Genomic DNA, 27,653 nt, shown 5'->3' on the forward strand with positions numbered 1-27,653 from the left:
TACATACACAGTCTAAAGCCTGGAATGATGGGGGTGTGGAGGCAAAATGGAAATACTTTGTGCAAAGGGTGCGTTGGGGTAAAAGTGAGCCACGACTGCTCCAGGCACACAACAGTCACGAGCACAGTGCATGCAAGTAAAGCTGCACATACTTATGACATAACTGGTCCACCTTGACTTCCTGTTAAGTGGAGCAGACTAATTTGTTGGGGAAACCTGTAGGAAACCTGACTGTGTGCGTTCAATGTAAACACTGCAGTAGAAAAGCTCTGAGCTGTCAGAGTGAACCACAAGCTTCAGAAGACGAGAGGTATCAGGAGGGAATTCCTTTTTCCTGCCAGTTCTCAGCCAAGCTCAGAATCTACTTATTGTTCAGCTTCTCATATCACACATACAACGCACAAACTCTTAATTCACAGCTTGAAAAATCACACGTGAAAGTTCTTAATATTTAAGTAGCTGTGCTATCATTTCAAACCACAAATTAACAGCAACTGATGAGACTCCTATACTTCATGACCCACGGATGTATGAATCGCCTATAGAGCATCAGATGTCTGTCATTTCTATTCTAACCTGAGCAATGTATCAGAATGTAAACATTTCTTCATGGAAATATACAATATGCTCATGGCACTGGGCACAGTTGAAACATTTGAAGGTGCAGCTACGTGTTCAGCTTTCTTATGTCTGTGGCTCTGCATGCTTATACAAGTGTTTCACTACAGCATGATGGAATTACTCAAGAGATCAAAAATGAAACTCCTAAATTTAAAGAATGAGCTCAATAGAAGCTGTCATGAACCTGACCCTAGAAGCTATAACATATTGCTTTTCTTGTTCCATGCCAGTGCAATTTTAAATGTCATTATGGTCAAGTTCAAGCGCATTATTTAACTTAACTGTCAGGCGTGATCATCCTTGTGCAGCTGAGCGCCAATATATTGCACTTCCACATCTAGATCTCGAAATGAAATCCCAAATTCATTTTTAAGTACACCGTGTTTTGCCTTTTGACAAGGTCGAAAGGCAGATTCAGTGTCAGCACAGCACTATTTGTAAATAGTTACAAAGAAGACAGGAAATAGTAATAATACACCTGGGAAAAGGAAGCATAAGAGCAGTGTGATGTCACATAGCAGAAAAGTGAATAAATTGAGAAAAACAATGGAGAAAAACTGCATTAGAAGACAAAAATGAGGAGTGAGCTCATGCTGTTTGGGGGCAAGTGGTTAATCACTGGAGATGATCTCATTCTCCAAAGTGTGCCAGCGCTCAATCTTCTTGTCCTTGTTCTTCAAACACTCGTACCAGTGCTTCAGACGCTCTCCCTTGGCAGTGATACCCAACTGACATCCACCTTTCAAAAAGGAAACAATATTGGTTTTGCAGGTGTTGACCAGGGGAGAATGTTATTTTCATTTTAATCAAATGATGAATGATATAGATTGAGTAAAAGAAAATAATATACCAATATAGTCATTGGACTTCCCGATATCATAATCCCACACAGAGATATCTAAACTCTTCTTAGCCAGTTCATTGTGTTTGATTTCATAACCGAATTCCTGCAATTTGATCAAGAAAGGAATTAATTAACAACAAAGTCATTTATCTTTAGTGCAGCCTTTTACCTAAAACTCTCACACAAACCTCGTTGAACTCTGGGTTTAGGGTCCTCTTCTTTATCTGTGTTTTGTTCTTGGCCTTCTTCCCCATGTCAGGTTTCAAACATCTATGAATTTCATATATATATACTTTAATGTTGTGCAATTCAGTACAATTCCACATTCCATCTCACAATAACTAAAATCTCAATTACTGCTACCAACTCAGAACCTACATTTTGACATATGGGTCAGAATAGCCGTTGGCATCCATGGCAGCCAAGTGAACACAGCGCACAACACCCACAATGAGACGCCCCTGCTGGGTGTTGTACATAAGGGAAATCAAAATCCGACCACGCTCCTCTACCTCTCCGGCATCTTTTCCTGACTGGAGAAGGAAAGACGAAGCAGAGGTAACTACTTTAGAAAGATTTATGAGCAGATGTGGATGAACTGCACAAGGAATCTGCCACGTTCACACATGCAAGAAAAAAAAGCATTGCCTCGTCTTCGTAGAGGGCAATGCCCCGGGCTGAACCGGCGGTCGCATTTCTCTTTGTCTGTGAATGTGAAAAAGATTGCAGCACATTAAGCATTAAGGAGAGAGTCATACATGGAGAACGACGCATGGCTGGAGTGTCACTAAATTGTACTCACAGGGATGGCTCTCTCAAGACACACGTTGAAGTTTTTCTTCTGGTTCATCTTCAATTTCTTCAGTGCCACTCGGGTTTCCCCAATAAACTCATTATGCCCAAACTTGTCTTCATCACAGACTGAAATCCTGCAAAAAGAGAATGATAAGTCCTACACAATTTGAAGGGGAGTTGTCTGAGGGCATGTGAGCTTTGGAAACGTGAAACGAGCCCTCGTGCAGATAAGCAGATGATATTCATCTGGCTGAGGTACAGTATCCACCTGAGGGTCTTGCGCTGCATGTCCTCATCTGTCAGCCCATGGTAAGTAAGAGTCTCGTTCCACGCAGGGTTCCGGGTGTTTCTCAAGGTCTTTGTGCGCAGCTTTGTAGACTGTTAGAAATGGAGTAAATAAGGACAAGGGGATAGAAACGTCTTAAAGCATTTTATTCCATTAAATACGATTTGTGCGTTGAGTTAACCCCATGATGGTGTTTGGTGGGGGGGGGGGGGGGGGGGGGGGGGGGGGGGGTGGTGTTACCGAGGAGGCACCTCCCACACCTGCAGTATATTAGACCAATGTCACACCCAATACCCCACTTGCATGAGTAATACAATTATATATATTTCTAACCACAAGGTGTCAGACTTGAGCTTGGAGAGGGGTCTCCAAGGATCGTATTCATTGTACTTCTCTCAGCTTATGTCAACATTAAAGAAATACACATTTTAAAAAGAGAAAATGTCTTAGGGTAGGAAACGTGTATGTTTCACCTTACTAGCCCCTGGCAGCAGATGAAGCTTCACATAGGGATCTGCCAGTCCATTTGAGTCCATGGGTTTCAATCCCTGAGAAGAGCACATTACGAGAAAGAGCCATCAAGCTTGAGTGCCAGCCAGGATTGTTTTTATATAAAGCATTTTACAGTAATTGTATGTGTGAGCATAAGAGGAGAAGGGCGGTACCTTTGCTTTGAGGATGCTACAGTGCAGGCTGTTGCTCTCTTGTTCGTAGAGCAGACTAAACTCTAGAGAGCCCAGAGTGGCTGAAAGAGACACAGAGCAGTAATTCCATTAGCACATAGAGACAGCTGGTCTGCTATTGCACAATTAATATTGTGCATACATAGAGGACTTCTCTCTTAACTTAAGAATAAGTTGTCTTTTTAACCTAAGCCCTATTGGAACATTGTTTGTACGCCATCTGAATCGTTAAAGCACAATCGCGCCTGCTGGTGCATTTTCGAGGAAATTGGTATGGCCTCTGAAGCTCCCAGTCGATAAGAATTTGACTAAAATAGGGCAAAACTAAAAGGCTCTAAAACCCCTACAAACACCCTTTCTTCAACATTTAAAATGATCTGTGAACTCACGAATACCTTCCTCTAATTTTATGTTGTCTGTTCAAATAGTTTTGGACGTACATTATCTTTTCTGACCTTAAAGTTAGAACCAAGATATAAATCCTATTCAATCAGTCACAGCAGTACGCAGGCACACACATTGAATTAAGGAAGCGTCTCTATTTCTGCCAGTGTTGCTTCCAACACATGGGATTGGATCAAACACAAGGGGAATCTATATCTTGCTAGCCCTGTTGTATCTGAAATTATTTGCACAGCTCCATATTCCCGGACCTCAATAAAATAAATTACTCCCCATCCCCTAGAGAGAGAATAAAGGCCATTTGATGCTTGAGGCACTGAACATGAATGGCATGGCACCGTTCTCATCGTTAAAAAGAGATGCATGCAGAAAAATTGTAGAGTTGTAAAGCTTATGTCTCACTATTGACTCGCTGATACACTTCTTCCTCTGCTGTAGTGCTGGGATATTGATTTCCATGCTTGGATAACATGTGGTACTTATCATTTGTCATTTTCCACCTAGGCTCAATAGATGCTGACAGAATGATACTTGCTATTTTCTAGCACTATTGGGCAATTTATAGTTTGAAATATAGCAGAGTAAAAGGCAGAAATCAAGCTTCAATGTGGTATGACTCAGACGGGAACAGCGGTGAAGCAAAAGATAAGACATCAGCACCCAGTAGTAATGACATATGCCAATATGTTTTGAATGATTTAAAAACACAAAAATAAGTCACTCATGTCTGAGTGTTCCTTAAATGAAACATGTCAGCCACTTTATATCATGAAAAGAGCGAGCAGATGGTGCACTCACTGGCTTCATCAGAGTCATAGTCATTGGCCTCCTCATCCTCCTCAGCTGGGGGAGGCTGCTGTCGGGCAGGAGGAACACCGTAGGAAGCAGGCTGCCTCCTCTCCTCTCGTACTGCAGGAGGCACTCTCTGCTCAGGGGGAGGGTAAGCACCTCCGTCTGCTCCCACCGGACCTACAACAACATTTCAACCTCTGAGATTCAACAAAATAACACAACTAGAGATGCCAAACATGGATGATGCAGAATGATTGTGTGTCCTGGTTGATGCTCACCCTGCTGGCCCATGCTGGCAGATGCAGGCTGTGGTCTGGAGCTCTGCACAGGTAGAACCCTTTTCATCATCACTGGACTGCCCTGCCCTGCCTCTTCAGCATAACCAGGACCGGCCCCACCTGTGGCCATAAACACAGCTGACGGTTTAGGAGCCACTGGTGGGTAACCAGCTCGGCCCTGTGGCTCTGGTCCTAAAAATAACCAAGAACACCATATTTACAGTGAATACACCGGCGTATGCAAAGCGCACACACATAATCACATTACTTCAGGCTACTGCAGTGGATACTTTCATGCTGCAGCTTTTTCAATGCAAAGGCATTGACCTACATACAGTATTACAATCTGTGGCAGCAGACTATATGCTGCCATCATATTGTCGATCTGTCTTCGCACACAACCCCTCGGTTTTACGGAGATGGACACTGCTGAGGTAATTGCACTGTAAATGTGAAATGAAACGCTGTGACCCATCATGGCAGCACCACCTGGAGACACATGCCATGTCACAGCATGCACCTTCCGACAGTTTAATTGAGCTTTTCACCCCCCTCCTCTCCAACAGTGGGCGGTACTGCTAAATTTGGGAAGCAGATAAAAGGTTTCGATGTTTGGGGAGAGAGTAACGAGTGGGAGGTTGAAAGTGGACTGGTGTAGAGATGCTAATCTAATAGGATGAGAGGGGTGGTGCTTTGAAAAGTTGTTGAAAAAACAACTGACAGGGCTGCTGAGAAAGGGAAAACACCACAAGCTCAAAGCAGTTGGGTTGAATTGTTTTTAAAGATTTACAATTATTGATAACTTGCCTGAAACTTGCTGCTCCGAAGCAGAAGGCTGACGCTGACCTAACAAAAGATAGATTAGAAACTGAATGTTGGTTAAAACAATCAACTTGATTGATTAAACGTTGTGCTATTGCTCTGAACGAAAAGCTTATTATGCAAACTGAGCTGATGGAGCAATATTTGTCTGTACCCGACAGCTGTGGTTGGGCGGCTGTCTCCTTGGGCTCAGAAGCCAATGACCCCTTGTGCCCAGATCTCTCCCGGGCACTCGTCTCTTTGGCTTTAGTTAAAGGCATGGGTGAGGGTAGGAAATGCTTCGGAAAGCCTTTAAAGAACCAGGCTCCAGACCTCTTCCACACCTAAGAGAAACAGGAAAACGTCCAATATGTATGGCGGCATCCTCAACTGACATTTATGAATTGTTTGACCTGTGCTAACCAATTACCTCTCGCTGTTCTCTGCAGATCTTACATAGCCAAACAGAGCGTGGCCGACTGCTACATTGTACTCCACACTTGGTACACATGCTCTACACGACAGAGGAACAAAATATGGTTTTTCATCTGCTCCCTATTTACAGTGTTATAAACACACATCTCACAGACCATGTCCAATGGTGTTTTATCAGGTTTCATGAGATGTGCTGCAGAGTAGTGGGTGGTGTTATTGCCTCTAAATAACAAGCTGGCTCATTTCTACCTTTTTGCAGTCCTCACACACCACTGAGCCGACCCCAGGTGAACCCAGCTGCTCCCCACACACAAAACAGCGGGACACTCCATCCCCACAAACAGTCTTCTTCATGTCATCCAAGCGGTTTATCAAACGTCTGCAGCACAGGGGGAAATTTGACATGAAATTTCACAAAAATACACCTCTCACACTCTCAATATACACAGAATATTGTCTTTCCATTGAAATAGGTCCACAATCTACATCATCTCACCCAATCCTCTCCTGCTCCATGGCCTCCATTTTCTCTGCACGTGCAATGACATCGTTGATAATCTCTTTTTCCTCATCTGTCAGATCTGGAGCAGCACCAGATCCTGGCTTCATGGTCCAGTTTCCCCTGTCGGCCAAACATATTATTTATTTGAGGTTGCATTGCTTTTAACTCTGCTAAAATGGTATTTAACCATTCATACATATTTGGACAAATAGAGCAATACTAAAATATGGAATAGACAAACACTTGGCATCTACACACCATACACTATCCACATATAATGTTGCTTTCAATGCAGATTTACACAATGTAGGAAAACAGATAAGGGAGAGGGAATAGGATTTTGTCAACTTACTGCTCCTTATCGCTGTGTCACAGATCACAGAAGGATGCAGAGGGAAGGAAAGAGGGTACACAGCTTAGTGTTGGCATTAAGGCAGCTAACAACACCAAACGGTTCTGACACTGATGCTTACTTAGCATGCATGCTCTTCTGCCTGTCGTTGGACACCCAATGATCCGAGCTTCCGCTCATCACTGTGTCTGTCATGGTTGCTGCACTATCGCAGTCTGCAGGTGGAAAAAGATAAAAGCTCAGTGAGAAATGGAAACAGCTTTGAGTGGGCACACAGAATGGTCGTCACCGAATTTGATGCTTTAGCTTTTATTCCTGAAGACATTAGATGAGAAAGCTGTTGTGTACTGTTTAGATAATTTTTACATCAAGTTTTTAGATTCAAACATCAATGTCTTGCAGGAAAACATGGCTCTACTCTACAAGAAGGTGGGACAGGGTCAATGTTTTGTTCATGTCTTAAGTCATGATGATGTTAAATTCAAAGTCAGCTTAAATGTCTTATTTGATTCAGTCAAGTAGAGACTGAAGTAATCAAATTTGTGAATGAATTAAGTCTAGGTCACGTGACTCAGGTCCATGCCAGCTGTCTTGATCTTATGCTTCTGCAGCACTTAAAGTGCTAACATATGGCTGCTCTCTCATCAGAGGAGGCATTTGCTCCAAATACAGAATGTGAGCCAGGACAGTGCTGACCTCAAGTTGGCTCATCACCAGATGCATTTATTCTAACTGCTGCACATTGATAAAGGGTTTAATAAAATGTGGGTGAATGATCACTTCTTCTAAGAAGACAAATGAATGTGTATTTGATCGAAATCATTGATAAGAAATTCTACTTTTTATCTCATTTATCTGGCATTTTGCCTTCATTAGGTGGTGAAGAGAGTCACTAGTTGCTCAACCACAATGCCAGATGCTTCATGTAATATTTAATTAACACAATACATACTAAGATCAGCTTTTTGAAAGGTATGACAATGACACATTTGCTCTTACAAAGGAAAGAAAATACAATTTACAAGTGATAAATGTGCCACACAACCAATATCATCTCCTCTTGGAAAACATATTTTATAATGTTCTTGCAAAATTAGCTTCAGCCAATACATGGACACATTTTACATATTTCAGCGACATAAAACGAACACTTCCAAAACATCCAACATTTCCAGTGTTTAGTAAATCAGTGTACAGCACCATAAATTTGCCCACCAAAGAAACTTGAGGTGATGACATCGTGCTGGGGAGGTGAGATCAATTATTTTAGCAGCTACAAGTGAAATTTAGTTTTTAATGTAATGTTAGGCTGAGGATTATTAGTGTTGGCATTTATGAATGTCTATGGTGCGTTGGTCGAAGCTGAAATCAATGTCAACCACTTCCTTCTCCTGGCAGATGAGCGTTTTTTGACAGATTGATCTGGATGAGGTTCCTCCCGCACCATGTGCTGAAATGGAGAAATGATTGTAGCCCAGGAGAGTCACTCTCACTGAGGAGTCCAGGGACGGCTTTGTCTAAAGCCCATGGTGACAGGGGAAAAGCCTTTCCAATCATCTGTTCACATGAGGCAGGCTCAGAACACAGCTCTGCTAATGATGACAGTGGAAAACAGGGAGCTGTCAACTGTCCCTACTTGGGATCGTTTACAGAGAAGAATATGAATGCAAAACCTTAAAACCACTATTAACCAATTTGTACAATATGATGCAACAGTCAAGTAATTGAATCTGATCAGCATAGTAAAGATGACACAAAAATGTCAACAGAAATCACTGAGGCGTGTTGTCTGAGTGTGTGTGGGTGCCCGGTGCAATTGACTTAGGTGCTGCTTCAAGTCTCTAACAGAGGAGTGATGCTGAAGTGATTCTGAAGCAGCAAAAGACCAGAGGATATAGTGCAGTACATCCAGAGGGGGTGAAGAAACAGACTGAGATGAACAGCAAACTCCAACAACAGACCCTCAGAGGAACTAAAAAAAAACCTGGAGCATTTGAGATGTTCAAATGTTGAGACTCCTGAAATTTGTTCAGGAGCATAAATGGTTGGAGGGATCAACTAAGCAGGCTAAACTAGCATTCCAGAGGACAGAGGGTGAACGAGAGAGTGAAAGGAAGGGTTTGACACTCTTCTGGATTGCTGCATATAAACCTCTGACACAAAAAAGGGGGTGACAATAAAAACCAGTACCTCTTATTGAGCAGTTTGTATTATACTGTGCTACAGTATGTCAGCCTACAACCTACACCCTTTCAGCTCTTATCTGTTGCTATACTGCATGCAGGATTTACAAAATAACAACAAATTTGCTGTGCTATTAATAGACACTCAATAGACATTCCCACTGATGCTGCTGCATGTAGCCAACAGTGGCAAAGCAGATTTAGCATTTGTCTTATTCCCCTTTCTAGCAGCACCCAAGGGGACATTACTCTCATTGTATACATCTTGTGCGCTGGGTCTCACACGCATGAGCCTCCTTTGCTACACAAAATGGATTATCCTGGTTTTGGTCTACATGCTTGTCCTGGAGAGGTCGATGGCAAGAGAGAAAAAGCGATAGAGAAATAGACATCCAGACATGCGCTGGATAATCACCGACTCAGACCAGTCATGGCTCTGTGGTACTGTGGGGAGATGTTGCATCACAGGATTGGACTGTGACGGTGAACATCTTTGCTGAAGTGAGAATCCAATTAGCTGCAGCATCCAGGGGAAAGCTTGAGGGATGGTGTCAAATACACACTTTTCCTATATACTGTTCGTGCTTTGGGCATAAAAAGGTTGTTTTATAAGGATTCATCTTTCATTGTTTGGGGCAAAGTTTGGCGGTTTTCAGAAATGTAGCCGTGGCAAATTATAAGGAGAAAAATGTCATACTGAGTCTTGTTATTTCAGGACTATGATAGCAATGTAACCCTTGGGCCTCCTCCAGGCTATTAAGGTTTCAAATGGAAATAATCTGCATCGTCTGTGACTCTGATGACTGTGAGATGAACAGTCATCTTGTGCGTGTTTCCCTCTGTGATGTGATAAGTCTGTCAGATGGTGGGTTCTTCACTGAACACCGGCTGGTGTTTTCCTTTTCCATTCCTGTTTTCTGTAAAATTTCACTACGGTCTCAGTGATACGACTATCAGACACAACAGTCTGCAAAGTCTTTACAACAGTGTGTGTAAATACAAGAGGGTTGAATAGTAACAGATGATACAGAATGAAAAAGGGAAAACTAGAGGGAGACTAGAACAATCACAATAACCATCGACTCAGATAGCCATCAGCCTTATCACAGTAAGTCATCCACACAGAAGGATTTCTCCTGTATAGAATTTCGTATGGGGGTGGAGAAGACCAATTTAGAAACCTGCAACTCACTCAAGGGCCTAGGAGAATAGTCAATACAAATCTGCATCCGTGCATCCTCGGGGATGCACACACAACTCCCAGGGCAAACACCCAACACAAAAACATTTTCCATCCATTTTTAGAAACATGTCATGCATTAATTATCCTCAGATACTTCATAGGAACACTTAGCATGAGAAACTAGCTTTAAGTCTTATCAAGGATTTACACAAATTAAAGGTTGTATGTGAGTTATGATAGTTTTTTTAATGTATTATACCTCAGAACATGCATGGCGCTGGAGTGGTAGCAGAATGTCTTTGTACAAGGAGTTGATACTTGCTTGTGGCAGTTAACTTTAATTATAGATCACTCCAGAGCAGATTTGCTTCACAATAATATATAGATGTAATGCTTAAAGGTAGTACAAATAACATAACTGTACAGACATGATATAACAAACAAAAATGGAGAAATTCTGACCTTACGAGGGATAAAGGTTATGTATAATTTAATGTCGTCAGCATAAAGTGAACATTATATATTTTAATCTGCAAGGCAAACGAAATAACACTCACACAGGTCAGACTAGCAGATGTGGATGTGACCAAAAACTATCAGACAGCGGTGAGAACACAAGCCTGAGGGTGGACTCAGGCACGCCTACTCACTGCATAAATCAAACACAATCGGGATACAGTGATCAACAACATCCAAAGCTGTGCTGAGGTCCAGCCATACCAAGACACGACTGACAGGGGGGCAATTATGGATGGATATTGATTCTACACAACTCATTATTGACATTGCAGCATCCACAGGCTTAACCCTCTTTCGGGGGGGCAGGGGGGATACATGAATGCGAGTAATTAAAGGTTCCTCTGGACTGAGATCAGCTCAAAGGCAAATGAGCAACAGCGAGATTTTACACTGACAAGATCATTCACTAGACCTTGTATTGCATATGTAATGTGTACATAGAAAAAATATATCACTTAAGAAAAATTAGCCTCTTCCAATCTACTTTGCTGCCAATTACAGCTGAATGGAAAGGGATATAAAAAAAACATGAGGCGGAAGGGCAGAATATCTAGTAGAACACCAATGGTGGGGCCTATATAGATGATATATAGAATAAATTTGGATTATATGACTTAGGGTTCAAAGGTTATAGGTCATAACGTTGCTATCACAGCGCCACCATCAGGCTAAACAAAAGAATTCCAAAACAAATCCAAAAATCGTGAATCATCAATATAGAAATAGAAATAGAAAAACTGGCCACAATGGAAGATTCTTTTTTACTTCTTTAAAGAAAAAAAAAAATATATTATATCAAAGGGAAGATTACTGAATAAGACAGAGAGTTCTTCCAGTGAAGCAGTATTATATACCACACAGTATTGAGTTGTTACTGTTATTGTATTGTTTTTGACAACAGACAAGACATTCTGTTTATGTCCTTTGTATTGAACTAATAGTGCCTTCACTGACTATATTTGTACTTTATCACACACTTAACAGGTAAGTGACAACTGTGCAGTACTAACTACTTGGTACTGCACTTAAATTCCAGGACAAGAATTCCCTCGCCATCCTCCAACAAAGACATTGCCAAAGTGGGTTAATGAGAATCAAAGATCAATGCAAAGTTGCACAACTGGTTTCACTTCAATTTATCTCTAATCAGGTCTGCATTTTTATTGTTACGCCTCAGGCTGAAACTTACTTATGTATGGAGGTCGACTGGTGCTGCTGTAGGTAACGCCCAGTCTTCCACAAACGATGCTTACCATTGGCTGATGTAAAGTCCCTGTGGGCTCAGATCAGCACTTTTCCTTAAACCCCTTTATGTGGTGCAGAAGGTGGATGCATGCCAGAATTGATATGCGTGTCAGCATAGCATAGCCACACTACTAACGATCTAATACGTTTGCTGTAAATACCTCAGAATGTTGTGCCCAGTAATGTTTCCTCAGCTACCCAGTTGCAATTCAGTTATTGTAGAACATTTTTCAAAAAGCTATTACTAGGCTGAACCCTTTATTGTGATTATCCATCCTGTTGTGATGATCGCATCAAATGAAAAATGTTATTTCACCAAGCAAATCTAGAAGCATTCATCCACCCCAAAATAATAACAATTGACACGAAGGGTTTATTTGCTATAAAATATGTGTGAGATGGGTTTATTCTCAGGAGTTGCAAACTCACTGGCTTCCACTGCCAAATATACACATTTTCAGCTTCGAGTGTTGCGTAACCCTCTTTGCCTTGTTGAGTCAAATAAGAAAGAAAATGCACATTTCATCACATTTTTTTCTTGCTGTATTGTCTGGCTTGTCTGTGCCTCATATTGTATTAATGTATCATGAACTGAGTTTCTCAGACAGGACAGTGCAGGTGATTGTTTTGTCTGATCTAAAGTGCAGTGATTTTCTTGCCAGTCTTGTAAGGACTCCTCCTTTGGAACATTTTGCCTGAGCAGGAAAACCTAACCAATTTATTTCTATTAAATCTCTCCTTCATAAATAAATGTAAACACTAACATATATTTGAGAGTTGCCAAGTCTAACACTGAAGACCACCAGAACTACTTTAAAGTCAAATCTAGAAGTTGGGATTAGAAAGTTTCCTCTTGTAAATTATAACAGTATTTATATCCTTGACCTGAATTACACAGCTCACAACATTCTGAGCAGAGAAGAAAATGAGAACTAGGATGTACAATTAATGAATGATATGTAGTTATTATTCAGACTTCCTTACAACAGCTTATTGGAAATTACAGGCAATACCGATCAGTCGAAAGACACCTATCTTGCAAATGGATTGATGAAGTCCATGAATGGTTGTTGTTCAAGGGATACATAATCTATAGACCTCTTCTCAAAACATAGCATTTTCATTCGAAGCAATCAAATGCCCTTTTACCCACACCTACAAATATAAAATTACGATAGTCCAAAATAATAGCAGTAATTGTTTGTTAAGGTTTTTGACGGTGTTCTAGCAAGCACTACCTAACAACATTTAATGGTTGGCATTACTTTAGCAAGCTACCTGCTGGCAGTCCATGATGACACATACAAGCTAGAAATAAGGGCTGATGGTCCAAGGATTATGTAGGTGGTTTTGTTAAAAGTAAATACTCTACTTCTCCTAACACCATACAGCCACACAGCACAGCAGCTCAGCGAATAATGAACAAAAGCAGCTTTTAAAGCATTACGACCATGCAGATAAACACATTTTGCACATTCTGAAAAACACTAAAATGTGTATGGAGCAAGTTAAAAAGTCACCAGTAAATGCATCTTTGTAACTGTACACATTCTGCACCGCTTGCAGAGACAACAGGCGGAATTGACTAATAAAGACAAAGAGTCTTCGGACGTGCTGAAATCACTCACATTAAGGAAACGAACGGCTGCAGATTACATCTCAATGTGCTGCTGACTTTCAAGTTTTACAACAAGCGCCCAAGCTATCTCCGCAATTGTATAACAAATAGATCAAACGCAACAATGATTTCTGGAACTGGATGAAAGAAAAGAAGTCATGATAATTTGTTTCACTTGTTAAATAATTCCTTTACATTCTCTCATCCTTGCAAACAGTGAATCGTTTGATCATTATTCCCGTCTTATTTCGACATATGGTCTTATAAAATATGAAATTCCCCATAGAATATAACTGCTTATGTCTAAGGCATGTATGCAGCCAAACAGAACACGTGGGACACCAAGAACAGAAGAAAGCTGTGTACTTCCAGTGGCATGGCACCACTCCATCCACCCCCCATGGACGAATATGTGCCAAGGCAGCAAACCGCTAAGGCCTGGACTTGGACTATAAAGCACTGCACCAAGGAGCCTTCCACTGCAGGAGGAAAACATCACTCAGCATTTCTTAATTATTTACAACTCCCACCCCCGTTGCTCTTCACTCCATATAAGTCCCCTCTTTAAGAGATTAGTGTACGCCTTATGTACTATCAGCTCTGTCAGGAAGATTTTGGGAAATGATCTGACAGACAGGGTGTGGGATGTGTTTTGGGAGATGGAATAAGGATTACTGGAATGTTGGTCTAGTAGCTTTCTGGTTGAGATATCAGAATGCTAGGGACCATCTGTGGAACCATCTGTGTGGACATTTCACCTCTCAAATGTGATAGTGCTGCGCTGTTTCAACTACACACAACTATATCCTCAAAACAGGCACGGTTCCAGGTCCCGCATGGCTGGAGAACAAACCGGAAAGACCATCCTGAACAACAAGCTATCGTGCTGTTACTACAGCAACCCCATCCAAAAGGCTTGAATGAATGATTTGCCTAAAAGGTAACAAGATTCACATTGAATTAACAGCATCTCTGGAAACATTCTCAACAAATGTTTGCTGACCCACATTTTCTCATTGTGATTTATAGGTTTGGCTTTCATCCACTGCATATTTTAGATCTATTCTAACAAATAGTAACACACGGCATTGAAGATTCAATCAACTGCTCTCCAGTAAAGTCTGCAGTAAGTCTAAAAAATCTTCCTGACTAGTGGTGAATCATCCCTGTATGCCCCAGAGGTAAGATGTGGGACTTTGAAAATTGGCTGCTGATGCATTGGTCAGTCAAGCTCCTTCAATTTCCTCTCATCTTATCTCAGGGAAACAAGTACTATACCAGACAGGGGCATTAAATCAGCACACTAAAAGTCTACCGTAAAGCCTCTATGCATCTGTTTGTTGCTGACCAGAATCAAAGTGGTCCGTTGAGATAATCTATATGCTGTGGCTCAGATGTAACAACATATAAACGAACAAGTCTTGTCTGCTATCAATCACTCCGTAAGATGGCCACAGCTCTGCCTCCCGTTTGGCGATCTGGCACAGTTAAGCTGCCGGATATCTGACCCTCCCATTTGTCCCACTGGTAGACTAGCCTGTACAAGCCCCAAAGGTGTTTTTAGCACGTCTCTGTTGGCAAACAAAAGCCTGTTCTTGTCTGAATACCCTGCAACACTAAAAATAATCACTGGCCGGTAGATAGTGAATCATGTTGGGATATGGCTTTGTGCCTTGAGATGAAAGGTGTTTGTTTAGCCTTCACTGTGATCCTCTGGGCATGAACACCACTGCAGAGACATTATGCACAGAGAGGTGATGAATATCAACTCAAGATATAAGTCTCTCCTTCATAAATAAATGTAAACACTAACATATATTTGAGAGTTGCCAAGTCTAACACTGAAGACCACCAGAACTACTTTAAAGTCAAATCTAGAAGTTGGGATTAGAAAGTTTCCTCTTGTAAATTATAACAGTATTTATATCCTTGACCTGAATTACACAGCTCACAACATTCTGAGCAGAGAAGAAAATGAGAACTAGGATGTACAATTAATGAATGATATGTAGTTATTATTCAGACTTCCTTACAACAGCTTATTGGAAATTACAGGCAATACCGATCAGTCGAAAGACACCTATCTTGCAAATGGATTGATGAAGTCCATGAATGGTTGTTGTTCAAGGGATACATAATCTATAGACCTCTTCTCAAAACATAGCATTTTCATTCGAAGCAATCAAATGCCCTTTTACCCACACCTACAAATATAAAATTACGATAGTCCAAAATAATAGCAGTAATTGTTTGTTAAGGTTTTTGACGGTGTTCTAGCAAGCACTACCTAACAACATTTAATGGTTGGCATTACTTTAGCAAGCTACCTGCTGGCAGTCCATGATGACACATACAAGCTAGAAATAAGGGCTGATGGTCCAAGGATTATGTAGGTGGTTTTGTTAAAAGTAAATACTCTACTTCTCCTAACACCATACAGCCACACAGCACAGCAGCTCAGCGAATAATGAACAAAAGCAGCTTTTAAAGCATTACGACCATGCAGATAAACACATTTTGCACATTCTGAAAAACACTAAAATGTGTATGGAGCAAGTTAAAAAGTCACCAGTAAATGCATCTTTGTAACTGTACACATTCTGCACCGCTTGCAGAGACAACAGGCGGAATTGACTAATAAAGACAAAGAGTCTTCGGACGTGCTGAAATCACTCACATTAAGGAAACGAACGGCTGCAGATTACATCTCAATGTGCTGCTGACTTTCAAGTTTTACAACAAGCGCCCAAGCTATCTCCGCAATTGTATAACAAATAGATCAAACGCAACAATGATTTCTGGAACTGGATGAAAGAAAAGAAGTCATGATAATTTGTTTCACTTGTTAAATAATTCCTTTACATTCTCTCATCCTTGCAAACAGTGAATCGTTTGATCATTATTCCCGTCTTATTTCGACATATGGTCTTATAAAATATGAAATTCCCCATAGAATATAACTGCTTATGTCTAAGGCATGTATGCAGCCAAACAGAACACGTGGGACACCAAGAACAGAAGAAAGCTGTGTACTTCCAGTGGCATGGCACCACTCCATCCACCCCCCATGGACGAATATGTGCCAAGGCAGCAAACCGCTAAGGCCTGGACTTGGACTATAAAGCACTGCACCAAGGAGCCTTCCACTGCAGGAGGAAAACATCACTCAGCATTTCTTAATTATTTACAACTCCCACCCCCGTTGCTCTTCACTCCATATAAGTCCCCTCTTTAAGAGATTAGTGTACGCCTTATGTACTATCAGCTCTGTCAGGAAGATTTTGGGAAATGATCTGACAGACAGGGTGTGGGATGTGTTTTGGGAGATGGAATAAGGATTACTGGAATGTTGGTCTAGTAGCTTTCTGGTTGAGATATCAGAATGCTAGGGACCATCTGTGGAACCATCTGTGTGGACATTTCACCTCTCAAATGTGATAGTGCTGCGCTGTTTCAACTACACACAACTATATCCTCAAAACAGGCACGGTTCCAGGTCCCGCATGGCTGGAGAACAAACCGGAAAGACCATCCTGAACAACAAGCTATCGTGCTGTTACTACAGCAACCCCATCCAAAAGGCTTGAATGAATGATTTGCCTAAAAGGTAACAAGATTCACATTGAATTAACAGCATCTCTGGAAACATTCTCAACAAATGTTTGCTGACCCACATTTTCTCATTGTGATTTATAGGTTTGGCTTTCATCCACTGCATATTTTAGATCTATTCTAACAAATAGTAACACACGGCATTGAAGATTCAATCAACTGCTCTCCAGTAAAGTCTGCAGTAAGTCTAAAAAATCTTCCTGACTAGTGGTGAATCATCCCTGTATGCCCCAGAGGTAAGATGTGGGACTTTGAAAATTGGCTGCTGATGCATTGGTCAGTCAAGCTCCTTCAATTTCCTCTCATCTTATCTCAGGGAAACAAGTACTATACCAGACAGGGGCATTAAATCAGCACACTAAAAGTCTACCGTAAAGCCTCTATGCATCTGTTTGTTGCTGACCAGAATCAAAGTGGTCCGTTGAGATAATCTATATGCTGTGGCTCAGATGTAACAACATATAAACGAACAAGTCTTGTCTGCTATCAATCACTCCGTAAGATGGCCACAGCTCTGCCTCCCGTTTGGCGATCTGGCACAGTTAAGCTGCCGGATATCTGACCCTCCCATTTGTCCCACTGGTAGACTAGCCTGTACAAGCCCCAAAGGTGTTTTTAGCACGTCTCTGTTGGCAAACAAAAGCCTGTTCTTGTCTGAATACCCTGCAACACTAAAAATAATCACTGGCCGGTAGATAGTGAATCATGTTGGGATATGGCTTTGTGCCTTGAGATGAAAGGTGTTTGTTTAGCCTTCACTGTGATCCTCTGGGCATGAACACCACTGCAGAGACATTATGCACAGAGAGGTGATGAATATCAACTCAAGATATAAGTCTCAGAGATGTATAGTGGACAGGAAATAGATGTTTATCAATATATTAGTGTCAACAAGGCTCTATCTAATTTGTGCATATTCACTCTCTCTGGGGAGCCTTGCTTAAAGGCCAGGTTAATTACATGTCTTCTCCAATATACCGGAGCATTTAGGCAGATCTAATCACCAGTTTCAGAGAGGTTACTGAATCGATTCGCATTTAAAGCTCTGATGAGAATCTGAAAACTAAGCCACTCCCTTCATATGCTGGGCCACAAACGGAGAAATCGCTTTACATGTAACTCATCAAACCAATTAAAAGCCAAGCAAAATCAAACATACAGCACAGATGAACACAGAGTCATGCACCTTTACCAACTGTGGCCATGGTAACGGCAAGATCAGAAGATGAGAATCAGAATGATTAAACACGGCGTGTGTGTGTGTGTGTGTGTGTGTGTGTGTGTGTGTGTGTGTGTGTGTGTGTGTGTGTGTGTCAGAAGCAGTGTCAGTGGATCAGCAGACCTCCTCTAAAACATACGGCAACATGGTTGGAATTTGTCAAAATTGCTGCACCTGGCTGGGCTGCTTCACTCACAGGCATAGCATCTGTTGAAAAGGATAAAGGGGAAGAATGAAGACAAGCTGAAGAGACGGGATTCTGGTACAGCCACCTTGCTGCCTCCACCTTTAAATAATGCAGTTAGTATGCAGAGCACTTACTTCATTCCTCCATTTTTTCCACATATTTCAATGCTCACCAATTTTTCCTACTACTCTTTGATTTCCTCTTGCCTGCTAGGGGATGAATGAACAAGCATTTCTCCTGTTTTTCTTCCTATTTCACCTTCACTTCCAATACAGTGATATGCTGACACACAGACAGGAATACTCACTGAATCACTCACATTCACTATTGTGGGTGCTCATGTGAGAGGAGACAGCTGCAGATATCTCAAACCGTTCATTCAGTCCTCTCTCCCCTCCCCCATTTGGTCGTGCTTCAGGTCTAAAGGAGGAGTTGGAGATGGTGGAGCAGGGAGGCAGCCTACCATCCTCCCTCCATACCAACACTTACAGCAATGGGCCGCATGGCTACAATGAGTCTACATTGCGTTTTTACAACCTCTGTTTACAAAACTCTGCTCAGACCATCCAAGTGTGATAATCCACGGGTGACAATTTCACAACAAGTAGCCGTCTGAATCACCTGTCCTGTGGCACAGCTGGAGCGGAGCCCTTCCCCAGTGAGCATCTGGGGGCACTGATCACTGACGCTTTCCTCCTTTTCTGCCTGCAGGGACCTCCAGCCTCAGCGTACACTCCTAAATATCTTGCAGCAACGCCCAGGGACTGCAACCACACAATCTCCCAAATGATTTACCATCTCTGTTTTCTTAAATCAGCTCTGCAACAAGGTAAACCTGTGTTGCAGGAGTGCAGTCAGCCACCAATCTTATTTTAATAAACCTTGAGGGGGGGATTTCATAACGGAAAGAGCTTTATTTATTATAGCCATTCATGAATGCAGTGAGTACACATAAGTGCCAAAGCATGCTGAAGTGAATCAATTCAAAACAAGGAGGTTATTATCTCTATCAATGCCTCTACGGGAATGACAGCAATATGCTATTGCATTGCATCAGCAAAGACATTTTTTATCTGAAAAATGGAAATAACAAAGGAATCAATTTTATTCTAATTCACATAATTGGTCATCGCACAGGTTCAAGCATATTAGGTCTTCTGCATACAACCACAAATGCCCCCTCCCTCCCCCCCTCACACACACACACACACACACACACACACACACACACACACACACACACAAGGGATCAATAACTAACTAGCTCACAAAGGAAATGAAAATGTGTTCCATCAAACGAGCAACGCAATGTTTCATTGTTTTCAGTATTCCTCTCTTGTGAATGAAATGCTGCATTCACTGAATTTGTAAATGAGAAATAATACTTCATGGAGCCACTGATCAAATGCAACAACCTTACAGGGATTCTCAGTGAATATGTGTTTTTTATTTAATCATTACAAGTCGATCGTGCTGCCTACCTGTGAATCCAGTCCCGTCTCTGCCTCCTCTCTGTCGGGGAGCTCTCACGGAATGATGCGGACTAAATATGCGTGCAGCGTTTGGATCGGAGCACAGCCTCAGTCATTGCGCATGGTGCCCGTCACCAAACCCCCGTGCTTGTATTGTCCGCCTGGAGGAGTGGGCTGATGGAGCTTTCCCTGCGTGGACTGTTGCTCGAGGCACACTGCGTGGGAACTCGGCTTCTCCTCCTGCGTGGAGGAGGATGCAAAGCCCTTGGTACCCTGGGAAGGAAACCCCTGGATCTGAAGTGACAAATGCGAATGCATAAATGGACAATCATCTCCATAACTACACATAATGCGCAATGTTTCTCCTGATCCACGCAGTCCTGTGTAGGAATCATACATGTCATTGGGCCTTAGATGTGTCTGTAATCTCATTCTGCTTGATGCAATGATCAATAAACACTGGATTAGTCAACTGTCATCTTTTTTTGTTGAATCACGCTATTGAAATGAAAAGGGGCAGTTTTACGCAAAACACGGGTCAACATCAGTCTAGTTTGCTTGTTTTAATTGGTCTTATTTTACCTATAGTATAGTCATTCCGGCTTTTCTCTGCGTTTACCACTCAAGAAAACAATATTACTGGGCCATTTGATTTGTTGTTGTGCAAAAATAACATCTGCTCGCATTTCTCTTCATTTCATTTGGAATGAGTTTCATGTTGACAATTATTAGGTGGATGAATTTAGCCAAAGAAGAAATCAACAGCTGGGTTTCTAAAATTCCAGGATTAATCATTTTAAGAGCGCTTGGTGTGTCTACTTTATGCATTTCATATTACGAAGACATCGCGCCATCTAAAGGAAAAAGCATATATTGCATTCTGCTCAGCCTACATTAGTTTACAGGACATACTCTACATATCATGATTGGGAGTTTAAGATATTGTCATTCTATTTTTCAACTTGAAAATGAAGACACTTCGTATTTAAAACTGTGAGAGTTTAAAGTGATTTACAAATATGACTCTTGTAGTGCCCATGTGCATAGTCTCTGTTTAGTTACTCTTTTACATATACATGTTCCCCGTGTTTGTGAAAGCTAAATGCTGTTCAAATATCGTAATATTACATACTGGATTTGATTTCTCTAAAGACATTTTGGTGGTTGTGTTTCAGCCTAGCAAAGCCTACAAGCAAAGCAAAAAAGTGTCTTCCTCTTACTTCCGTGTTCGCTTTGCCTGTTAAAACGCCGACAAGGAAAGTATTGATTCTTTCACATTGACCTTGGACAAAAATAAATACGGTATTTGCCAAAATATCAGAAGCGATATATTACAGTATACAAAAAGTATATGCGCAAATATAATAATATTTTTTAATTTGAAAGGAGCACAAAATATTAACCACCAAATGCTATCCTCCAACTGGTTTATTGTTCCACATGCTGCAGGTGCTGAGTGTTTTTTTCCGTCATAAAATTTTAATTTTTATATCCGAGACAGGGCGATAATGTGTGTATTCGTTGTTGTAAAACCAAAATGTATGCCATTATCTTATTTTAATCAATTTTTTTGAGACAATAGATAAACTGTTACAGAATAACGAGTAGGACATTATTGCACAGGAGGGAACGATCTTCATATTATATCTTCTTTGGTCATGTGACTGCCTCCTCACAACTGCAGTCACCTGATTAGTTTTGTTGTTTAGGAAAAATGGCTGCGCACTTGTCATACGGAAGAGTTAATTTAAACATTTTAAGAGAAGCTGCTCGAAAGGAACTACGGGAGTTTTTGGACAAATGTGCAGGAAGCAAAGTAAGAAACGTACAACTGCAAACTGAGCTCAAGCTAACTGGTCGCTGCTAATGCAAGCTAATGCAATGTGTGTCTCTTTAGCTCATCATAGCAGTGGCCTATGGATTCTGCAATAATTACACGTTCATTGTTGGTTAAGAGACACTTGAAGACATTCTGTCCGTGGATTTGGCCTATATGCTGTATTGGAATCAGTTTAATGTTTTTAGCATTAGCCGAATAATGCAATAAGGATCTTACGGTTTATATGAGTGATTCTTTTAATCTATGTAACACTTTCGAGCAAGATCCACAATGTCTGAGCGTGTTTACGTCCCCATTTGTATTCTGTGCAACCGATAAAAACAAATAAGCATGAAAAAACATAAATATACATGAATATACTTTAACAAGCAGACTTTCGTGTGAGAATAAAATGCGCATATAATGATTAAAATGTTGTGCTGTTGATCATTAGGCCATCGTTTGGGATGAATATCTGACGGGACCCTTCGGATTGATAGCTCAGTATTCCTTACTGAAGGTGAGTGTTGTCTGTTCACATACTGCTTTGGATTGTAGACGATCTCCCAACAACTCAAACATTGTTTTGACGAAATACACATACATTGTTTTAGATTGAGATCTACAGTTTATAGTAGAGAAGTGATCAGCGTACTGTGACTGTGTCTTCCAGGAACATGAAGTGGAGAAGATGTTCACCCTCAAAAGCGGCCGACTCCCATCTGCTGACGTCAAGAATATCATCTTCTTTGTCCGTCCCAGATTGGAGCTCATGGACATCATTGCTGAGAATGTCTCCAGGTTAATTTATTTCTCTTTTTGAAATTCCTACAGCTAACAAACATATCAAAGCCTGTCATCCATGTGAGTCAGGTATTCAAGTCTCCTCTCTCTCTCTCTCTCTCTCTCTCTCTCTCTCTCTCTATCTTCTCTGTGCTCCAGCGAGGATAAGATGCATTCATCGCGTGACTTCCACATTCTGTTTGTGCCCCGGCGGAGCATGCTGTGTGAGCAGCGGCTGAAGGAGCAGGGCGTGCTGGGCTCTTTCATCAACATCGACGAGTATATCCTGGACCTGATTCCTTATGATGGTGACCTGCTCTCCATGGAGTATGAAAGTGCTTTCAGGGTGCGTTCAACCTGTATACATCAGATGTATTCACTCCTCGCTTCCCTTAATAACGTCACAGCAACACTATATGTACACATTTTACTGCTAAGTGTGTGGTTACTGCTCCGTGATATCAGCTTTGTTTTAGTATGATGTAGTCTAACTTGGACTGAAGTGGACTTGTAGTTGCCTGCAAGTGTTTAAATTCAATGATTTTCGAAAATATCACAACTCATGATTTACAGCTGTAGAAGTGTAATCATTTATTGAACTCCCTTGTGCCAAACAGGAGTGCTACTTGGAAAACGACCAAACAAGCCTTTACCACACAGCCAAAGGCCTCATGACGTTGCAGGCACTGTATGGTACGATACCACAGATTTATGGAAAAGGAGAATGTGCACGAGTGAGTATAGTGCAATGATTTGGGGAAAAAATGATTACAAGGGAATATAGTTACAGTAGAACAGACACTCGGGTCAGGCGCACACAAGAGTTTGAGGAGGAACTTTGTGTGGTGTTCGCAGCACGTCGCAAACATGATGCTGAGGATGAAGAGGGAGTTTGCCGGCAGTCAGAATCAGATCCTGCCTGTGTTCGATACCCTGCTTCTCCTGGACCGCAATGTTGACCTGCTCACGCCTGTGGCCACACAGCTCACCTATGAGGGTCTCATTGATGAGATCTATGGGATCACTAATGGTGAGGATGAAACTGGATTTTGTCTCATTTTACACAAATATCAAAGTAATGTGAATGTGCCGTTTGTGTAGTAATGCTGATGTTGCTTTGTCCTGAATGTCTACTTCTTGTTTTCACCACCGGTCTCTCTCATTCACCTTCTCTAATCTACAGGTTATGTCAAGTTGCCTCCTGAGAAGTTTGCGCAGAAGAAGCAAGGTGAAGCCAGTAAAGATTTACCCACAGAGCCCAAGAAGTTACAGCTCAACTCAGCAGAGGAGTTATATGCAGAAATCCGGGACAAAAATTTCAACGCTGTGGGAGCGGCACTGAGCAAGAAGGCCAAGATCATCTCTGCTGCATTCGAGGTTAGTCTGAGGTTAACTTGGCTGCCTCAGCTGCCCATCCTTGCATGTTGTAAAGAAAATGTAATGTTCATAACACATTGGAAATAACGTCTCAATATCTTGTGTTTACTGGAGGCTACATTTGCTCACACGCTTTGCCGACATTCTAGATAATCTAATCTAATCATAATCTCTTTGTGATTTTACTAAAATAGGATCATTATAGAAAACCAATAGGTTGGGGAAGTGATAATCATTGAAAGATAAGATTAAATGCTTAGCTTTCATGCATAATGCCTAACAAGGCCAGCTATCTTACATTTACGCCATTAGCTTCAACAACTAAACGCATTCACTTCCAATAAAGAACCTCTAATGGTAAAAAGGTTTTCACAATCCAAAATAATTGTTGATGTTGCTTACAGATAGGCGGTACACACTCGACAGAGAGGAGATGTTCGGTGGTGTGTGAAATTTGCAGAAAAGTGTCTTTTGTGTAATGATGGTGTCACACAGGAGCCACTGCTTACTAACATCATTTCTGGTCCACTTTAATGATCTGCCATGCCTGGACTTGTTCTACATCTAATTCCATTTTCTGAGGTGCCGTGTGACTTTTTGGGTTTGAAAATTGCCCTCCGTTATGGAAACCTGGTAAATGAATGTGGTGTTTGTATGCGTTTGTCTCACAGGAGCGCCACAACGCCAAAACAGTGGGAGAGATAAAGCAGTTTGTGTCCCAGTTGCCTCACATGCAGGCGGCACGAAGCTCTCTGGCAAACCACACGTCCATAGCCGAGCTGATCAAAGACATCACCAGTGCGTAACCCTCTTCCTCTTCTTTTCTGTTTTCACCACACCAGGGTATCGCTTCATCACTTTCATTAGAGTGTGGACCTACTATTCCTATATAACTAAAGGCACCGTGCTTTGTGAACACTCTGATCTATAACGCCGTTGAAGGAATGTTTATGTCAGCGGCATTAAAAACAGACCTGATTTGTCATCTACAAGTTGGTCTGTTGTTCCTGTAAATGTAAACAATGTATATGGTTAGATAAGAATTATGATTTGCAGTTTTCTTGCATTTTTACTGTTTCTAAGAACTCAATGTGTTGAAGTTACTTCTCTTTTCTTGCCCACGTGTTTTATATATGCGATGAAATCAAATGGAATGTCTGGTTTCAGCTTCTGAGGCCTTCTTTGATAATCTCACAGTGGAGCAGGAGTTCATGACTGGAGTCGATACAGACAAGGTATTCCTCATCCTTTCACCTGTTTGCCCAATACAAAACTGTAAAATGCTAAAAACTTGGTTTACTGCATTTGACCAATCAACCATTGCTTATAGACCAAGGCATCGGTGTATTACTCATGGCTTTCCCCTGTGATTTAAAGGGGCAGTGATTTATGTTTTTTAATATCTAGATGCATTGCAGTTCTGATGACTTTTTCGTTCTTATCAAGGTTAACACTTACATAGAGGACTCCATTGCCCAAAAAGATCCTCTCATAAAGATTTTGCGGCTGGTGTGCATGCAGTCGGTCTGTAACAACGGCCTCAAGCAGAAGGTGCTGGATTACTACAAAAGGGAGATTCTGCAGGTACCTGTCAGCTGCTGTATTACTCATACCTGTGTTTGTGTCTGTTCTGCCTCAACTAAGCCTTTCTAAGATTTTATGAATCATGTTCTGTGAGTAATTGTCTAGTAAGTGTTTTCTTATTGACAAACTCCTATTTGTTTCTTCGTGTTTTGTAAAGACCTATGGTTATGAACACATTCTAACGCTGAGCAACCTAGAGAAGGGGGGTCTTCTGAAGCCACAGACAAGCTCAAGGAACAACTACCCCACCATCAGAAAAACCCTCAAACTGTGGATGGAGGATGCCAATGAACAGGTAGAGAATTTGTTAGTTTGAGAATTGAACCCATGTTCTTTCAAAGTTGTGCCAACCTCTTGATTTTGTGCTGGTGTTTGTTTCTTTCCCAGAACCCCAATGACATCTCCTATGTGTACAGTGGCTACGCTCCACTCAGCATCCGACTGACCCAGGTCTTGGCCAGGCCCGGGTGGCGTAGCATCGAAGAAGTGCTAAAGATGCTCCCAGGCCCACACTTTGAGGAGAGGCAGCAGCTGCCCGCCGGGCTTCATAAGAAACGTAAGCACGCAAACAAACTGTGGGCACAGTTTGCCCTGCTGCCAATGAAATAGAACCAAAGTCACATGCTCTCCTGTGTGCTACATGTAGATAAGACACCGGCTTTGTTCGGGTTCAGTTGAAGGCTGAACACAAGCAGATTGATGGCACAAAGCTGACAGTAGGACAGAGCTCCTGTTGGTGTGTGTTGGTTTTTGTGTCTGTCTGTGTTGAAGATAAGAACGAACAAACACGCACATTTGTTAATTTGTCAGTGACCATCAGCGCTTTCTTTCTTATTCTCTCTGATTTTCCTCAGTGGTATCATATTGGCCAGTGGCACCGGTAGTTGATGCACGGATGTGAATAATGCATTTAATTATACACTCCATGTGAAATGTGCTAATTAGAACTGTGAATTTGGGTATTAGACGGATGACTTGTTTCTACATGTCTGCCTCACATTGGATATTAAAAGGTGATAATTGAGGACTCTATCTAAGGGAGGGGGATGGCTTAATTAGTGTTTTCACATTCCTAAATATTGTGCTGTAGCGGAAGGGACATGGATGTCTTTTACATTTAATTGTGTTTAACGTGAGATGGCATTTGTATGGTTTACCACATTGATTGAGTGACGGGTGTCTCCTTGTCACACAGGTCAGCAGGGGGAGAATCGGACTACGCTGGTGTTCTTTCTCGGAGGAGTGACGTACGCAGAAATAGCCGCTCTGCGTTTCCTCTCGCAGATGGAAGACAGCGGGATGGAATACGTTATCGCCACCACCAAACTCATGAACGGTACAACTTGGATCAAATCCCTCATGGACCGGCCGGAATCTCAGACCCCCTGAGTCACCTGCAGTTTAATGGATGTGGAGACACCTGGGCACATCAAACACGCCATCAGCCACAAGACCTTTGGCGTTGTTTTTATGCCCATGTCAGTCTTCTGCAGGTGTCTTATTGATGTCTGTGGTGCTGAATTATCAGCTGGCTCTTTTGTTTTTTTTCCCCATTCCTTTTTGCACTCAGACAACATTACGTAATGCCGATCTAATGCGGCAGTATGATGTCCCGTCTTTCCATCTGTGTTGCCAACACTCTATATGGAGCTTCTGTATATATGTATGAAACTTGAAGAATGTTTATGATAATATAATGTAAAAGATGATTAATGAATGCCTTTTGTTTGTCAAATTTCTCTTTTGCGTATGGCTTTTGACTCAATAAAAAAAGGAAACTAAAGTCGAGCAATCGGCTAACTGAGATCATGCTTTTGTACTTTGGAAGCTACTGTGCATAATGTGGGTCATTTGTGGAAAGTATGGTTGAAATCAGGGAGAGGAGATGAAAGGCAGAGATGGGAGTGTATCCATCAGCAGCCGGCCAGCTCTCTGAAGGAGCAATTAGCGCTATAACAGGCCTCCCGATCAGCCGATAATGTCTCTGCGCCGTCTGCAGGGCTCAACCCACAGCAGCCTGTGATTTGACAGTGGAGGACACTGATTGAATTAGGAAGCCAT

General features: G+C 41.7%; 2 protein-coding genes across 2 annotated transcripts; one reads left to right on the top strand and one right to left on the bottom strand.

Moving 5' to 3' along the window:
* Positions 1-1,232: 1,232 nt before the first annotated feature.
* On the bottom strand, positions 1,233-6,986 carry LOC143003524 (rabphilin-3A-like). The gene is made up of 17 exons (XM_076154271.1): positions 6,913-6,986; positions 6,792-6,803; positions 6,434-6,559; positions 6,187-6,316; positions 5,933-6,016; positions 5,678-5,846; positions 4,702-4,893; positions 4,430-4,600; positions 3,212-3,291; positions 3,020-3,094; positions 2,529-2,638; positions 2,268-2,394; positions 2,114-2,170; positions 1,844-1,998; positions 1,654-1,735; positions 1,472-1,568; positions 1,233-1,360 (listed from the first exon to the last, which is right to left on the bottom strand). Exons 1-17 carry the CDS (start codon positions 6,984-6,986, stop codon positions 1,233-1,235), a joined length of 1,869 nt encoding a protein of 622 aa, XP_076010386.1.
* Positions 6,987-21,699: 14,713 nt separating this feature from the next.
* On the top strand, positions 21,700-27,398 carry vps33a (VPS33A core subunit of CORVET and HOPS complexes). The gene is made up of 13 exons (XM_076154326.1): positions 21,700-21,845; positions 22,303-22,368; positions 22,522-22,649; positions 22,791-22,977; positions 23,249-23,365; positions 23,487-23,661; positions 23,815-24,008; positions 24,680-24,806; positions 25,176-25,243; positions 25,455-25,592; positions 25,750-25,887; positions 25,980-26,148; positions 26,788-27,398. Exons 1-13 carry the CDS (start codon positions 21,744-21,746, stop codon positions 26,979-26,981), a joined length of 1,803 nt encoding a protein of 600 aa, XP_076010441.1. The 5' UTR covers positions 21,700-21,743; the 3' UTR covers positions 26,982-27,398.
* Positions 27,399-27,653: the final 255 nt, after the last annotated feature.

Source organism: Genypterus blacodes, unplaced genomic scaffold (assembly GCF_046128005.1).
Source record: "Genypterus blacodes isolate CSIRO-AG114 ecotype Tasmania unplaced genomic scaffold, CSIRO-AGI_Gbla_v1 ptg000061l_1, whole genome shotgun sequence".
Taxonomy (NCBI): Eukaryota; Metazoa; Chordata; class Actinopteri; order Ophidiiformes; family Ophidiidae; genus Genypterus; species Genypterus blacodes.